Source organism: Chelonoidis abingdonii, chromosome 23 (genome assembly GCF_003597395.2).
Source record: "Chelonoidis abingdonii isolate Lonesome George chromosome 23, CheloAbing_2.0, whole genome shotgun sequence".
Classification (NCBI taxonomy): Eukaryota; Metazoa; Chordata; order Testudines; family Testudinidae; genus Chelonoidis; species Chelonoidis abingdonii.
In genome coordinates, this window is record NC_133791.1 from 11,375,218 (window position 1) to 11,392,940 (window position 17,723).

The 17,723-nt window shown below is 49.5% G+C and overlaps 1 protein-coding gene and 1 long non-coding RNA gene across 7 annotated transcripts in view; one reads left to right on the forward strand and one right to left on the reverse strand.

Annotated features, from left to right (window-relative positions):
- Positions 1 to 646: 646 nt before the first annotated feature.
- On the forward strand, positions 647 to 12,210 carry LOC116821930 (uncharacterized). The gene is made up of 3 exons (XR_004373049.2): positions 647 to 939; positions 8,972 to 9,141; positions 12,154 to 12,210. It is a non-coding gene; the product is annotated as an uncharacterized LOC116821930 (long non-coding RNA).
- Positions 10,898 to 17,723, reverse strand: part of CASZ1 (castor zinc finger 1) — a 268,084-nt gene continuing 261,258 nt past the window's right edge. For all 6 annotated transcript variants that reach the window (XM_075060343.1, XM_075060342.1, XM_032775447.2 and 3 more), the window contains one exon: positions 10,898 to 16,069. In XM_075060343.1, coding sequence (XP_074916444.1) covers positions 14,811 to 16,069 — 1,259 coding nt within the window. In that variant the 3' untranslated portion in view covers positions 10,898 to 14,810. The remainder of the gene's footprint in view (positions 16,070 to 17,723) is intronic.

A 17,723-nucleotide genomic window follows, 5' to 3' on the forward strand; every position in this document is an offset into this window, starting at 1 on the left:
GTGTTCCTTGCTCAGCTCAAACCAGTGCCTATTCTCTCCACCATCTTAACACTGAGGGGAGGCAGCTTTGGGGAGGTCTCACTCCAGAGTTGGTGTCCTGCTGTGCACTGCAGTCTAAGTGCCACCCCACAACCCTCGTGAGCTGCTGGAGACAGGAGAGTTCTTGAGATGACAGGCATAAAGGACAAAGTGGGGAGCAGCCAGCACTTTGTGTGCTCACAGAGTATCAGCCAGGCAGTTTGGGATAGGCAGTAAGGAGACTGGGAGTTGAGTTAGTCTAGTGGTGGGAGGGGATGGTAGATGGGATGCATCCTAGAAGAGGCAGGTTCCATGGTGTCTGAGAGAGATCTTTGCATACGCAATTTGGAGGCAGTTCCAGGCATAAGGGAAAGTGTGCTGGGTTCTAATCTTGGCTGTGTGGCCTTGGCTGAATCACTTTACCTCTATGTGTCTCAGTTTCCCCATCTTAAAGAAGAACTGCAAAGCAAAACTACTGAGGGTCCTTATATGACCCCCAAAGAAGCATTACCTCCTCCCCAGGCTACCTCCTGAGTGAGACTGAGAAAGTGGTGGTATGCCCCGTGCAGGAGGGTGGAGTGTCTCAGGAACCCTTTCCCCAGCATGCCTTTCTGGAACTGGCCCTTTACATGTGGCTGAGCCAGGCAGCGGCAGCCCTGAGGCAGCCATGTTGGATCTGGCTGTGTCTCGCCCTCTCCCAGCTACAAGGTTTCCCTTAACTCCGGCTGTGTTTTCCTTCCCTTATTGCTGGGGGATGGCACCTTCTCTCGGTGGCCGTCTCAGCCCTGGCTGGAGATGTGCTGCGACCCAAGGAGGTCACAAGCTGCGGTGCAGCCCGTCTGGGTGTGTGATAGCCAAGAGAAGCAGTGGATTGTGGGAATGCTGGCGTCAGCACCACGAGGGCTTCCTGAGGCAGGGAAGGTGAGTAGTCCCTTGTCTGTCCTGTGTAGTCTGGTTTGGGAGGACTGAGGTGGGAGGTGCTGCTAGGGTCCAGCACAGAAATCTGACTCCTCATTTTCCCTTTGTGACATCAGTAAAGGGCTGTGGGTTCTTGGGAGCAAAGGCACCATAGCAGCCTTAGTGCCACCTCTTGCTGTGACCCTGCCGTACACTTTGGGCCTATATGGCTGAATAGGGCTCTGAACCCAGCTCCCTCTGATGCTGGCAGCTCGTGGGGTCCCTTGATGCCCACCCCATTGTCTAAGCCATGTTTCAGCTCTGTTTCCTGAAACAGGCCATGAAAGCCAGGAGAGGAGGTAGGTCCCCTCTCTGTTACTCTGCCTTGCCCCTACAAAGCCTGGAGCTGGTCCTGACCTGCACGCTCTCACGTGTGTTGTACTGGTATCAGGGTAGTGCCTAGAGCCGCCAGCGGAGATGGTGCTGGGCAAACACCTGGCGAGGGACAGACCTTGCCTCACAGAGCTGACAATCTAAATAGACCAGCCAGAGCAAGCAGGGCGGGGGGACAGAACCACAGAGAGGGGAAGTGACTTGCCCAGATCGCACAGCAGACTGGGAGTAGATCCTGGGTCTCCTCTGTCTGTGCGGTACTCTGCCCACTAGACCACACTGCAGCTTCCCAAGGAGTCCATCCGGTGTAGACTTTTGTATATGCATCTAAGGCCTCCTCCACCTGCCCAGCCCTGGCAGTTACCTGTGCTGCTATAAGACAGTAAACATAGCTGAGATGCATCGGGGGAAGAGAGAGCAGGGGACGAGAAAGCCAGTCCGATTCCCTGTGGAGCGGGAGTGCTAAGCTTGTGTGTTTGTGGATTGAAGGGCTGGCATGGTCTCTCTCGGCTCAGGGAAAAAAACAATCCCATCCCCAAAAGGGAGGGAGTACTAACCTAATAAAGGCACCAGCTGGACGGAGGAGAAAACCAGCCCTTTGGAGGAAAAAAAATCCTTTAATTAGAAAAATAATATATTTCATCCAAATAAGGTAAAAATATTTGAAATGGGGCAGAAGTGAGCACTAGGCAACATCTGTCAGACCCTTTCTGGAAAGGGGAAGATTATTAAACTCAATTACAATTTATTTTTGTTGAGTGTCTTTCAGACTAGAAATCTCCCCCAGGGCCCTCACCCTGTCTTTTCTGTGTCTGCTTTAGGGTTTAACCCTTAATGGTCTTCCATCCCCCTGGATTCCAGAGAATGGGGAATCTAGTGTGACACGGATGTGGCATGAATGCATCTGGTGGGATTAGAGAGAAAGAAGAGATGGGATTTATATTTTCTTGACTGGTTTAGAGAAAACCCCTACTTTTCAGTAGGATTGTGATTGACAGGCGAGGTGATTGGCTCACTGAATACCTCTAGAAGTACAACTGGCATACTTGATGCATGTTTCTCTTTGTGTATACCTGTCTGTCTGTCACTTTGCTGGACTGTCTGTCTCTTGTCACTGTGCCCGTCTTGTACAGCATCTCTCTGTTGGTCAGTCAGTCCAGCTGTCTCTTTCTCTGCTCTGTCTCTGTCTCTTTGTCCAACATGCAGAAATGCAACACTATCCTGCAGTGCTGTAAGCTAGTATCCAAGGCCTTGTCTACAGGAGAAAATAGCACTAATTAACTTTAATGGTTTTTTAAACTGATTTAGTTAAATTGGTGCAAATTCCTGTGTGGACACTCACTTCGGTTTAAACCAGGTTTATTTTGGTTTTGCTTAAAGTGGTTTAAGCTGAAGTAAGTTTGACCACACAGAGGATAAGGTGAGGTAACTTGGTGCAACTTTTGCCTGTAGACAAGCTCTGATTTAGGGCCTGCTGTCAGCTCTGCCTTCCCACCCCTGCTACACCATCACCAGCAGGAGTCCGCCGCCCCCTCTGCCTGTTCACCAGCTTGCTCCTGTGTTGTGCTTTACCTTCGCCAGTGAACAGTGAGCTCTGATAATCAGAGGAGCTTGGGGTGTGGGGGAGGGGTACAGTCTAGTGGTTAGATTAGGAGTATGTGGGCCTCAAGTTGTGTAGACGACCCCCTTTGCCTCAGGTTCTTCAGCTGAAAACCGGGGCAGTTTGGGGTAAAGCTGCCTGCTTCGTGGGGGCTGATAGGCTGAGTTCAATCATGTGTGTAAAACCCATGGATTAATGGCATAGGCTGTCCTCTTCTTTGCTGCCCTCACAGCAAATCTGGAGCATGGGGGATGCCAGGAAGTGGCAGTAGTCTGGCTCATCAGGGATGCAGCTCAGGTACTTTAAGGGAGGAGGGATAGCTCAGTGGTTTGAGCACTGGCCTGCTAAATCCAGGGTTGAGAGTTCAATCCTTGAGGGGGCCACTTAGGTATTTGGGGATTTAGTTGGGGATTGGTCCTGCTTTGAGCAGGGGGTTGGACTAGATAACTTCCTGAGGTCCCTTCCAACCCTGATATTCAATGATTCTTAGGGGAGTGGTTCACTCCTGTCCCAGCCGTACCACTGCGCTGCCCCAGGAAGAGATAATCCTGAGGAAACCTCACAAGCCCAGGTGCTGCATGTGGGACAGCCAAAAATTCAGCTCCCTCCAATGTCCTAGGTCTGAGTTGGGCACTCAGCCTGGTCAGTGTGGCCTATGGGAGTTTTGACTATAACCTGCTCACGGTGGGAGTGGGTGCTGCAAGTGAAGTGCCTGGGCTGACCTGTGCTAGGGCCCTCACACTGGAGAGCAGGGGTGGACGTGGGTGAGGTACTTGTGTAGAAATGAGTTAGGGGCGTGGCACCAGGAGAGCAGGTGTGTATGTGGGCGAGGTACTCGAGTGGCGCTGCGTTTGAGGCCTGGAACCGGGAGAGCAGGAGTGTATGTGGGTGAGGTACTCGAGTGGCGCTGCGTCAGGGGCCTGGAACCAAGAAAGCCAGGGTGGATATGGGTGAAGTACTCGAGTGGTGCTGTGTTTGGGGCATGGAACCGGGAGAGCAGGAGTGTATGTGGGTAAGGTACTCGAGTGGCGCTGAGTTTGGGGCCTGGAACTGGGAGAGCAGGCCTGGATGTGGGTGAGGTACTCGAGTGGTGCTGCGTTTGGGGGCTGGAACTGGGAGAGCAGGAGTGTATATGGGTGAGGTACTCGAGAGGCGCTGCGTTTGGGGGCTGGAACCGGGAGAGCTGAGGTGAATGTGGATGAGGTACTCGAGCAGAGCTATATCAGTTCCTCTCATTCCTACTGCCCCCTATATCTGTCTTCTCTCCAGTGGAGCTGGTGTCCCACTGTGTGAGGCTTTCTGGCTTATTTAGAGTCCTCTTTTTACCTTTAATACCCCCCACATGTGATTGTTTAAGGTCATTACAAAGGGGGTATGAGGCTGCTCAAAGCTCCCAGGTCGTGGCAATTATGGTAATGAGCCCCTTGCTGTGGGGTCCTGCCCAGGCGGTGCTGGTGTGAGCTCCTGGGTGGTGGGTCCCTGCTTGTGGCAGCTGGGACTTAGAGTAAATGCTGTTGGGGGTCTGGTTTCCCAGACAGCGTGAAAAGCATCTCCCCAGACTGCCCCAGTAAATAGTGGCTATTGGGAAGGGGAGGGCCCGGGGGAAGGCTGCTTAGACGGCCTGTCAGATAAATCTTTGTCTGTTTACTTAAATCTTCAGTGTTTCTTCATTTGTTTGTTTAAATTTTTCCCTGCCAAAAAAGAGCAAAAGGAAAGAGGGAAGCTGCCCCATTGGCCAAATTACCTGTGCCGGGAAGATGCTCCATGGGCCAGGGCACAGCCCAGGGATAGAGATCACCCGGCCACCACCAGGGTAAGGTGAAAAAAATCAGCCCCAGGAGAGAAAAAAGCTCTTCACAGCAAATGGACTGCAGAGTTGGGAGCCCTAAAGGAAAAGAGATTATATCTCAGCCCATTCTTGCTCCAGAGCCTGCATAGCCATCCTAGCCACCACCCCAACAAGCGTTTTTCAGACAATCCCTCCCCTGCAGCAATTCTACCCCCTACAGAGTTAGTTATTGTCAGCTTCTGGGCTCCAGCACAGCTAGGTCAGCTCAGGAGACAGGGAGAGGGAAAGCTGGGGCTTCCTGCCAGACTGTTGTATTTTGACACAATTGTGTCCACAATACACAGACTCAAAATCACCCTCGCTCACCTTTCTGTTGTGTGCACATGCACACCCAGACCATCTCTCTCTCACACACCCCCTTCCTTACACAAGTCTGATCTGTGTCACATTCACACTTGCATGCCCATATGCTCTGCAGGCACCCTCACAGGCCATTTCCGAAGTTGGCATTCAAATATACACACAACCCTGTATACTGCATGTACATGTGTATGCAGGTGGAGTCACATACATACAAACTTAGACACAGACTTGCATACACATAGTGACCCCCTTCCATACTATATGTACACACACACAGTCACTCTCTTTTATATGTGCACACAAATGCCCAGACCTGTATATCAGGAGGTAGCCGTGTTAGTCTATATCCACAAAACCAACAAGGAGTCCAGTGGCACCTTAAAGACTAACAGATTTATTTGGGCATAAGCTTTTGTGGATAAAAGTGATTTTTTTTTTATTTTTTTTTTACCCATGAAAGCTTATGCCCAAATAAATCTGTTAGCAGATTATATACTTATACTTACATTATAACTTATATATACACTCAGTAGAGTGTATACACACATGCACACACTCACTCTGCCTAGGCTTTATCCACAAGTTTCCTCCCATATCTGTACAAAAAAAAGACAATTTTTCTTATATGAAACTTTCATAATATCCCTGCAGCCTGGGTGTCTTTCATTTGGAGTGGGTACAGGCTCATCAAGGACTTTCGACTATGGCTTTAAAGTTTGTTCTCATAGGAGAAGAAATGAGATTTTATTGTCATTTTGTAAAACGCCTGCCTGAAGTTCCCTCTGCTCCATGGCGACATAAGAACTAGTTTGCTACCCCAAGAGCTTCCTTTTCAAAGGGGCTTCCCCTGGGATTTCAAAATGGCACCTGCAAGTGGTTGACATGAGCTTTTATGTGTGAAGGTGCTGGGTTTGGGAGTGCAAATCAGGGGCATAGATGGTATGTGCAGAGCAACTGGTGCACTTTGTTTCATGAGTAAAATTTTACCTCTGGGAAATATTTATGCAAAAATGTGCAGGGGATTTGAGAGGCTGATTGCAAAACTCTGAGCCTATTGTTTCTGTTTGATCTTAACCCGCTTGCCCCTTTCTCGCTGTCATCTGACACTCAAGTAATCTCTCTCTGGAGTGTTTTGCATTATAACCCCAAACTCCTCACCCTTTTCATCCCTAAGGTCCTCCAATAATTGTGCCCAATGAAAATCTTCTTTCCCGGAGCTTTGGAGATGAATCCCATGGTGTAGCATGTTTGGGCGAGGTCAGGAGGTAGCAGCTGGCCTCCAGCCCAAGGCTGAGCGGGAAGGGCAATGCCAGAGCATGGAGAGAGCTGCCTTCATTCATCTTTTCTCTCTTGTATGTCTGTCCCTTCTCTGGTGTCCAGCTTGCCCAGGGAAACTGCAGCTCTTGAGCTGACCATGGTGCAAGCAGGAGACCATTCTAGAGTTGCTCTTCATTGTCGTAGAATAGAATCATAGAATCTCAGGGTTGGAAGGGACTTCAGGAGGTCATCTAGTCCAACCTCCTGCTCAAAGCAGAGCCAATCCCCAGACAGATTTTTGCCCCTGATCCCTAAATGCCCGCCTCAAGGATTGAACGCATAACCCTGGGTTTAGCAGGCCAATGCTCAAGCCACTGAGCTATCCCTCCTTCAAGGAGGCAAGCAGGCCCCATCCCTGTCCTTCTGTGGGAGATACTCTGTTCTTTGTCATGAATAGTAGGAGCCTGGAGGTTTGTGGCAGAAGCTTGCTCAGTGCTTCAAGCCTTACGTACTGCTCCTCCAGCTATTTCACTCCTGGGCTTCCCACCCAGCTTTACCAATGCCCCACATTTCTGACTAGAGTCCCTGCCTTGTTGTTTCAGGCCTGGGCCCTGCGAAGCTGGGACTGGACCAGTTCAGATTTGGTTCTCAAGATGATTGAAGGCCTGGCTTAAGTAATTGAAGATGATTCGTCTATAGCAAGTCACTGGGCCTCCCTTAAGTGCCCCACGCTTTGGAACTCCCATGATGCTTCTGCATGATTGTCCACGGCTGGGGTAGAGAGACTGTGCTCAGTTGGAAGCCCAGATGGCTGCTTCTCCCTCTTCCCAAGAAGTTACAAAAGTCCTGAATTTGCTTCAGTTTGGGTGTAGGAGGCATTGTGCTGCCAATTACCTCCCAGACTAAAACACGTTTTACTGCATTTTCTACTCAGCTGAACAAGCTGTGAGGAGCAGCTCTCTAGGCACTAGCTATGGCTCCGCACACCTTAGGGTGTGGCTAATCGCACTCTGGCTGCTGCAACACACAGTGACTGTTTTGCCTGGCTCGCTCCCTGGGTTTCTGGCTCTCTGTGGCCCTTGCTAGGTCAAGGGTTGGCTCTGGCTTTTGGTGATTGAGCTGGACAGGTACCTGATGAGAAAAAGCAGAGCTTGCTGTAGCTCAGACTTATGCAGTTCTGGGGCATCAGGAGAGGCACAACTAAAAGCACCATTTTCCTAATGTACGTTATACTTCCCCTGTTCAGACAGAGGCTGGGGTTGGCCTGTAGCTAGAGCAAATGTCGGTGCCTTGTACCGCCACACTGTCCAGTACCCCGTTTCAGGCTAACACTGATAACCTGAGCTCTTGATTTCTCTCATGCTGCCCCTTAGGGGAAGGGGAAACCCGTGTGTCCTCAGTTACGCTGCATGGTCCTTATTTACTGTCAGGCAGGCCTGTACTGTAGCCATGTCCAGCAGGTGAAGGGGAGCGAACTTGTTTGGAAAGGGTAAGGCAGTGCATCCCCAAGTTTGTGTTGTGCATTTCAGCCTTTGTGTGCTGAAATGCACCGAAGGCTGTGGGTGTCAGGCCCTAACTCTAGTGCCGAGGGCCTGAAGCGAGTGTAGCAGCAATGGCTTTAATTTGTTGAGTTTGCTTTGTCTCCCATAAATTACTCACTCTTTTATTTAAGTGCAATGAGTGCCTCACAAAGAGCAGGCAAGTCCCAACGCGAGCCTCCGAGCTGCATGCGTGTGTGTGTGACAGCGCCTGCCTGCCTGTTCGAAATGTCCCACGTGCTATGGGCAGAGCTCCAGCATGACAAACCTCTGTGCTCTGAGGGCGGCTTAGGAGCGTGTTCGGCTAATGACATCTGAAAACAGGATGGCTGGGAGCAGCAGCGGTGCAACCAGGGGGCTTTGAAAGAGAGAGGAGTCTTAATCCCCTCCGCTAACAAGGAAGCAGCAGCTGCCAAGGCAGCAACGTTTGGCAGGCTCTGCACTGCTGCTTCTGGGCTCATGTTGATGGGTGGCAGAGTGGGCAACGCGGCACAAATAGACACCTTGCCAGGGGCAGCTGAGGGGAGGGGCAAAGCGGGGGCATCTTTCTTTTTGCTTTCTTTTGAGTGACATGAGCTGCTTGGACTGTGGTGGGGTTGGAGGGACTGGGAAATGGTTAGCCCAGGCGCACGGTTCTGGGCTGGGCCTGCCTGTAGGAGCATCTCATCTGGCACTGCCAAGGCTGAGGAACAAGGCTGCAAGGTGATGAATGCTGTGAGAGTCAAACGCCTGCCTTCAGTGTCTGGGGGCCATGTGTGCTTTGAGGACAATCAGTCCCAGCCCTGCTTGGCAGGCAGGCAGATTTGTGTTGGGCCTGAGTATGGCCCTTTAAGGCAGGTTTCACTGTACCGGGATGAGACATGTAGGCAGCACATCAGTTCAGCGGAATTTCCTTTGCCTAGGTATAGCGGATCTATAGACACAGGCTGAACAGAGGACAGCTTTATTACATAGTGTAGAGGTGGGGATGTGAGCTGAGGTGAAAGGATGGCACATCCCTCTTTCCAAGTGGGCAGGCCTGGAATAATTCTTGTTTGGGAATACAGCAGTGGTGCATGAGCAAACTGTACTGCACATCCACTGGGGCTCTAGCTAATCTAGTATCTGTTTCTCCAGCCAGCAATCAGCACTGCAGGATCTGCTGTTCTGGAGCAGTGCCGCATCACACTTGGGCAGCGCTGGAATGCCCTGCTCAAAGCAACAGCCTGTGCATCTCATCCCAGGGGGTAGTCACGCCAGCCTCCTGATATGCAGCATGATGTGGGCAGATCCCTGCTAAAAGTCAGGTAAACAGCAATTTATGTCAGAATGGACTTGGGCTCTCTCCTGCCTGTTGGTTGGTTGCCCTGCCTGGCAGTGGGTTCTTTACCAGCCCGACCATGGCATAGGAGAGTGGTTCCCAGACTTGTTCCGCTGCTTGTGCAGGGAAAGCCCCTAGCAGGCTGGGCCGGTTTGTCCCTTGGCCTGCGCCACTTCCAGCAGCTCCCATTGGCCTGGAACAGTGAACCACAGCCACTGGGAGCCGCCATGGGCCAAACCTGCGGATGCACCAGGTAAACAAACTAGCCCGGCCCGCCAGAGGCTTTTCCTGCACAAGCAGTGGAACAAGTTTGGGAACCACTGGCATAGGACTTAAACACTGCAGTCTATAGAAGCTAGCTTGTGTAACCTTCCAACAAAGGTGCCTGCCTTTTCCCAACACCATCTCAGTCTCAGAGGGGTAACCGTGTTAGTCTGGATCTGTAAAAGCGGCAGAGTCCTGTGACACCTTATAGACTAACACGTATTGGAGCATGAGCTTTCGTGGGTGAATACCCACTTCATCGGATGCATGTAGTGGAAATTTCCAGAGGCAGGTATGTATATGCAAGCAAGAATCAGGCTGGAGATAATGAGGTTAGTTCTATCAGGGAGGATGAGACCCTCTTCTAGCAGTTGAGGTGTGAACACCAAGGGAGGAGAAATTTCCACTACATGCATCCGATGAAGTGGGTATTCACCCACGAAAGGTCATGCTCCAATATGTCTGTTAGTCCAGAAGGTGCCTCAGAACGCTTTGCTGCCTTTACATCTCAATCTCATGACTCCAGGAGGTCCCTGTTCTCGCTTGGGTAGGCTAGTCAGTCCTGGAAACACTGAAGGCACATGAATACACTTTACACATGTGAGTAGCCCCAGTGACTTAAGTAAAATTACTCACGTGCTTAAATGTTTGCAGGAGTGGGGGGCATCATCAGTAGCGCTCAGCTCCTCAACTCTTTTGAGTCCAGATGAAAACATCACTCAGGTGCCAATCGTGGCTGGTTAATAGAGAGGCTCTGCCCTGGTACTGGTATCAGTACCAGGATGGGGGTCTTAAGAAACCACAACCAATCAGAAACCTTTGAGAGCCTTAAAAATAAACAAGCCAGAGACAGACAAACCCAATGAATAAGGCAACTTCATAATGTGTTTGTTTGGTTGATTGTTTGTTTTTTTCCAGTTTTTATTGAGTGAAAATGTCAAACCTTGCATCAGTCATGCAAAAAAAAAAATCAAATAAATAAAACACATATATTAAATTTCTAATATCACTAAATTCAAGTGGAAAAATATTCAGTTCTTAATAATGCAGGTGCCGAAGAGACCAGATTCAAGTAAATCAGAGCACACCGTCCTGTTTAGGGTGGTTTATTTTCTTTTCACTTTCTGCATTTTTTTTGTCTCAAAACCTATATATATCTAGCTATATATCTATATATATATGTATATACATATAGATATATGCACACACACACATATATATGTGCATACATATTATTTTTATATTTATATATATACACATACATATTTATAAAACATTAAAAAGAGCATTGGTGGTTCAAGCATTAATTTCCCTCCCCCCTCCCATCGAAATAAAAATAAAACAACAAAACAAAACAAAACAAAATTACACATTTAAAATTCAAAATGAGCTAGCAATGGCTTATAGTCCTAGTGTGCAATATGGATATTACAAAAGGCTAAAATTCTCCCTCCCTTTTTTTTTTTTTTAAATCTTGGGGGGGGGGGAGGGGTTGTTTTGTTTTTTTGCTACATTGAAAAAAAGTTTAAAAATAAACTTTTTTTTTCTTTTTTTTTCTTTTTTTTTTACAAAATTCCTTCAACACAGACATTAATCCAGTTGAGTGTGTGTCTATTACGGCCTAGTTGATTTTTTTCTCTCTCTTCAGCAGCGAATGGTGGCAGAATCAGGAGGGTTTGTGTCAAGGGCCTTTGGGGTTTTTGTTTGTGTGTTTTTGAACAGACTGACTTAGGTAGGGGAGAGACAAGACCGAATTAGTCAGTTGAATTCCCTGGTCCTCAGGTCAGCAAGCTACTTTAAACACATGCCTAAATTTCATCATATGAGCAACCACACTGACTCCAGTGCTTAAAGTCATTCACAGCTTGCTGAACTGGAGTCCTGTACATGGCCTCAGTTCAGGACCGCACTTAAATCCATCCCTGTTCAGCAACTCCCCTAAGGATATGCTTAACTAGAAGCTCATGTTTAAGCCTATGCTTAAAGGCTTTGTTGAATCAGGGTCTTTATGTGGCAAAAAAGACTTGGTGGGTTTAACCCATCTTGATTTTTCAGTTGTAAAGAAAGAAAGGAAATGCAATCAGGGACAGGCAGGGTGGGTCAACCTGAAGCCCCATCTTGAGGTGGTGGGCACTCTCAGTGAGTGCAGTGCGGGGGTTCAGCTTGTTGCCAGATCAGGCCCTTGTTGGCCAGGCTGAATCTGGTACCAGCCTGTCCTTTCCCAGTGCCAGCTCCTGAAAATAAGAACTATCTAAGGTGGGTGGAGGCTTGGCAGGAAGAGGGTTTGATGTATGGGTCAGAGATGGGAGACAGCGATGAGTCATGCACACAGCTCCTGCTTGAGGTGCTGTGGGGTTGATGGTGGGGGAGGGAGTGGTGGTTGTCTTCTCACACCTCTGCCCTACACAGCTGCTTTCGCCTGCCACCTTATAGGATGCAGTCAGTGGAGGTGAGTGAGTTTGAGGCAAAATTGAAGATACAGGCTCATAGCTGATTTACAGCAGCAAGAAGAGGTCCCAGTGGAGCTGCTTTAAAACAGGGCTTGGCCATGTTCAATCACTAGCTGCAGGGAGCTATCCATCTCTGTTATCTTATCTCCTCCAGTGGCCCCCTCAGTCCTGAACACTCTTATGAGCGTATGGAGTTCTAAGCTTGTGATAGTTCTATTTAAGTAAATGGCAAAACTCTATTGACTTCACTGGTGGAAATTACACACTGCTGTGTGTATTTGCAGGTTTGGAGCCATGTTAGGACTAGAGGGTTTTCTATAGCACCCATCAAGCTAGTAGGTAAGTAAGTGCTTGGACAAGGGCAACACAGTATAAAACCTGCAGCTAAATGCTCTAAGTACAGCCAATCTAACCCATCCTGCTCTGGGACAACATGCCCCAAGTCCCTCTCTGTACCCACTGAGGAAGCTCTCTTCCTTATATTGGTAATGGGGGGGATAATGGGGGCTGTACTAGAAAACAAGAATCAGGCGTAGGGGGGAGTAACAAAAATAAAACCATATGAAAAATAAAAGCCACACAAATAACCGCTAGCAAACCCCCACCATGAACTACAAACTTCTTTTCACAACCGCCATTTGTTTGTTTCATCTCTACAAAATTCAAGTTAAAATTCGGAATCGTGCAGCTCCAGTCAGTGCTAGGAGTATGAAGACAGCCTCAAACCATGGGGTTAAGGCTCCTCCCCCCTGCTGCTCCCTACCAATAAATGCTAAAAAAACCCAAACCCTGAAAGAGAAAAAAAAATTGCACACAAGTAACCACATCTAGGCTCTAAGGGCTATCCAGAAGGCAGGCCCGTGTCCCTCCGGCAGGCATTGTTTCTGTTTGTTCTATATAGAATAACCTTTAAAGGAAAAATACTGTACAATCTTTTTTTTCTTACTTTTTTTTCCTTTTTCTCTCCTCCCCTCCCCGCTTTCCTTTTTAAGCATCATTATCTGAACATCTCCCTGCATTTAAACAGCCGAGGAGCTTATCTATCGTTCGGACCCAGATCCACGCTGGCTCTTTCTTTAGGGAAATAATAAGAAAACAACCCAAACTGCTTGAGGCCTCTTTCTGTGTAGGGTAGAATGAATGACAGGGATTCCTTGGGCTTAGGGGGTTTGTTATTAGAAAAAAATAATTAAAACAGAACAAAATAAACAAGGGCCAAGTCTTAGACACAAGGGAACAAAATGCCCAGCTGGTCTACACGCTGGCACTGAAATCACTGCATCAAGCGTAATTCCCACCTTTAGTCCTTCTAAGGCCAGTGCACACGTGTAGACAAGCTCTCTGTCTCAGGACTTGGGCGTCAAACAGCAACTGCCATCTGTGAGAATGCTGGATAGTCTCCTGTAGTGTGTGTGTGTAAACCCTTTACTGGCGGGGTCGGGGAAAGAGAACAGCGGGAGAGCTTGTAACCATTTGAGTGCTGTAGGTCTGTCCAGCTACCATGCTGCCGGCCTGGGTGCGATTCGCCCAGGTGGGGAGGCTTGACACCCTGCTGCACTGCATGTAGCACTGCTTGCCATGCCACAGGATAGCAGCCAAGGCTATTCGGGTGCAGGACCTGAGCAACCAATAGCTCTCCATCCAGCATCTGAGGAGAGAGCCAAGTCGTCCCACTGCCAACCCAGTGTCTGCCTTAATCCCCCCACCCTTTCTGTGTGGGTGGTGGCTTCACTCTCTCTTCCCTTTGGGAAATGCATTAGCCTTTGCACAGAATCTACTTGCCCACCCTCACCTTGAGGAGGAAAACACTGAGGATACACTGCTTGCTCATCATTTAAAAAAATCAGTCGCCCTGCGTCAGGGGGCAGGTGGCATTTAGCAAGGCATTGCTCTTCCGCTCCAGCTGCACCAAGGCAAAGGATGCTAATCTCACCCTCTGCTCCTGCCTCCATTCACAGCCTGCCTGAGACAGGGGTGCTTTCTCTGAAGCACCAAAAAGAGCCTAAACCTGGAGAAAGAGGGGTAGCACCTGGGGATGGGAGTGGGGGTTAAACCCCAGTCCTCCAGTGTGAGTGACAGACCCTTTAACCGCCATATGGCGAACTTCCCTACCATGACTGCAGCTATACCATTACCAGGAGATCAGCAGGAGCTGGGGGAGGTGACCTACAGCTGTTCCGACAGTTCTAGACAAAGGGAAGCTCAACAATATAAATAGCATTTAAAAAATTATTATTATTAATAATAATAAAGAGGCTCTGGAAGAACAGAGAAGTGTTCCATTCCCAGCCCCGCTGATTCATTAATGCTTCCTCATTTGTAAGACAATAAATACCCCCTCCCACCCTTGCTGTCTGGTGCATCAGTCTCTCCCATTTATTTAATGCCGGGGGGGAAAAGACACCCCTTCCCTCCCCCCTACACTGGTAAAGGCTTAGCTAGTTGCCTTTGTGCCACCAGTTCCTTCCACGTGCTTAAAAAAACCCACATAATTCTAAAATTTATCACCTGCCATCCCCGTACCTCCCTTCCGAGGAGTAGAGATTATTATTAGTATCATACAACTAAAAACATGGAAAAATAAAATCCAGAAATAAAAGAGGGGGGAAAAACCCACCCCAAAAGAAGGGGTCCCGAGAGTGGGCACACGCCCTACAATGGGGGAAGGAAAGGAGAGCAGATGTCACCCTCAGAGCTAGTGTCCATCTAGAAGGGTTTTGTGTCTCTGCATCCTGCCCTATCTTCTGTCATCCGCAGAATGAAGTGATGGTGCGCTGGCCCCATGCGACCATGTCTGTCCTGTTGAGCCCGTGGGGCCTCGTGCGTGCGGTGTGGAGTTCGTTTTGTTGCTTACCATCCCGGTGCTTTGTTCTCGCCTCATAAGGGGTCCTCTTAGTAATTTCATTTAAGAGCAAAACCAAACCTCCTGCTGTCTCTAAGGTTAAGGAGAAGCTGCTGGTGCGAGGGTGTGGGTTGGGGTCAGGGCAAGGGTGGGGTCCAGAGCAGGAGTGGGGGCTGACGTGAGGTCTGGGTTTGGCTCGCCCAGAGACCTGGAAGCATCGCTGTGGTCTATGGAAGTGGAGGCCTCCCCTGTTTCCCCATCCTCTTTAGTGGCCAGGCCCTCAGGATCGGGGAGTGACTCTTCAGAGTCTGTATTCAGGTCTTCCTCCTCGTCTTCGTCATCGTCATCATCGTCGTCATCCTCTTCATCATCATCATCCTCTTCCTCATTTATCTCCTCCTCCTCCTCATCCTCATCTTGGGATGAGTCATCTTCGTCCTCCACATCGCCAGAGTTGGATACCATCACCCCACTCTCGTGAGGGCTTGTCCCTGCTCTGCTGGGCAATGGGCCAGCAGCAGCCTCCGGTAGCTTCTTGCTGAGGTCCAAGGAGTCATTGAGGCCCACGCCAGCTGCGTTCTGCAGGAAGAAGAGGGAGCTGTTGGCATCAGTGCTGAGGTTGAGGGAGCTGTCCAGGTTGACGGAAGAGTTCTGGACGTCGTACTCCAAGGTGGAGTGATGGAGGCCCTCGGGGCCAGGTGAGATGGCTGGCAGCTCCCCCCGCTCCTGTTTCTCATGCTTGCGCTTGTGCGAGTCCATCTGTGACATGCCCACCACAGTGTGTTTGCAGCCAGGGTAGGTGCAGTGGAAGTGGGAGCACTTGAGTTTGTACTTGCAATCGGGCACCTCGCAGTCCACACTGGAGCTGAACTGGCAGAAGCCGGCAGCACTGATGACATCTTGCTTGCCATGGTGCTTGCGGTGGGCCGTCACCTTGGTGCTGTCGGTGCAGCGGAAGCCACAGCGCAGGCAGTGGAAGTGCGTGCTGTTGCCAGAGAACTGGCAGTCAGGGAAGTTGCAGCTCAGTGAGGACTTGAAGCGCTTGAAGTCATCCAGCACCAGGTTGTCGACGCGATCGTGGTGCTGGGCGTGCTTGTACATGTGGGTGCGGCCACAGAACTTGTAGCCACAGTTTTCCCGGGTGCAGTGGTAGTGGGTGACCTTGAGGGAGAACTGGCAGTTGGTGTCCTTGCAGTCCTCGTAGAGATCATAGCGTCGGAAACCCTCCAGCATCATCCCCTCATCCAGCATCTTGCGTGAGGAGGCTGTCTTGCGGCGCTTGCCAAACGGAGACATATCCTCGATGATCCAGAAGCGCTTTTTGGCCCCGGAGGCAGTTGGCATGGTGATGGTGTTCCCTGGGGACAGGAAGAGGAGAGTGGCGTTACTCATAGAGGGGCAGCAGGAACTCCTATCACCTCCTGTAACCAGCATTGTCCTTGCCAGGTTGGATCATACCCCGTATTCTATCTACCACCCATGGCCAATGCATGGTGCTGTAGGGGAAGTAGCCCGCCACCCAGTAAGTCTCTGGATCAGCCTTGTATCCTGCACAGGGGCTGGGGAAGGTGTGCTTATTAGCGCTCATTCAGTATTATGGCAGTAGTGAACTCGATTTCCTGACACACTCTACCCCCATGCTATTTATGTTGCTTGGCACCAGGAAATCCTTATAGTTGCCGCTCTTGTAGACATGATAATGTCCAAGTATCAGCTGCTGCTTCTTGTCAGGGTCAAAAATCTCCCAGCCTCTCCTGTCACTTTGTCCTCCTTCCCCAGGAGTAAGCTCATCCCAGCCCACAGAATGTGGCACTTTCATTGATTTGTGATTGCTCCTTTCACCCCAAACAATCCCCGAGTGCTTTATAAACTATACCCAGTGTCGTCCTCCCTGACTGCTGTTTAACAGGGCACAGCAACACGTTACGCTATTTAGGACAGGAAGTGGAGAAGACTCGCCACATCTAATTAAAACTGCAAGGGGGAATTTTTAGAAGCAGGATGCACTTTGGCCAGTATAATGTAACATACCACTGGTGAGCGCACACAAAGAGATGTTCAGGAGGGGTAATTCTCAAATGACTATCCATTAAAGTCTTTCCTTGAGCCTCAACAATCAGCCCGCTTGCCACTAAGGGACCAATGTCAGTTTCCCATCCTTGGAGATAGATAGGAGCCGGAGTCCCAGAGGACTGAACCTGATACCAAGAATTTGACCACCTTACATCCACATTTCCTTCCTCTTCTGCCCACTGGTTATTCCTCAGGTTGAATCATAGACTTTGAGACTTTACAGTCATGATCATCTAATCTGACCTCCTGCACATCGCAGGCCACAGAACTTCACCCACCCACTCCTATAACAGACCCCTAGCCTTTGGCTGACTTACTGATGTCCTCAAATCATGGTTTAAAGTCTTCAAGTTACAGAGAATCCGCCATTTGCACCTGGCAGTGACCCATGCCCCATGCTGCAGAGGAAGATGAAAACCCCAGCTCCAGATCCAATGTGCTCAGAGCAGGGCTTGGGGAGGTAAGAAGACTTTCTCACCAGGTGCAAAATGGTGAATTTCACTGGAAATTACAGTTTCCAACTAAAATGGGCCTTCCTGAGCTGCCATCCTGTTGAAAAGAGGCATGGTCTGTGTCAAGAGTGTCTGGGTCCCAGCACCAAAGCGGTTTGCATCCTGCTCTAGGAGTCTGAAGACGCACCCACTCATGTTTGAATGCTGTAAAGTTCTTTTGCTGACTGTAAGCATGTACTCAAGGTAGTGGATTCTGGTTTTACCATGTCAGCCATGGGAGGGCCTCAAATGATGCCCCTTGAAGCTTGGATGGTGCTTATCAAATAGAGTCTCCAAAATGGTGAGTACCATTGAATGCTGAGGAACAGCACAAGACTGAAAACTTGGGAGACAGAAGAGTTCAAACTCTCCATCAAGCAGGGACAGCATGGACAGCAGTAGGCCAAACTCCCCCGCAAATGCAATGCCAACATCCCTCTGGAGTGAG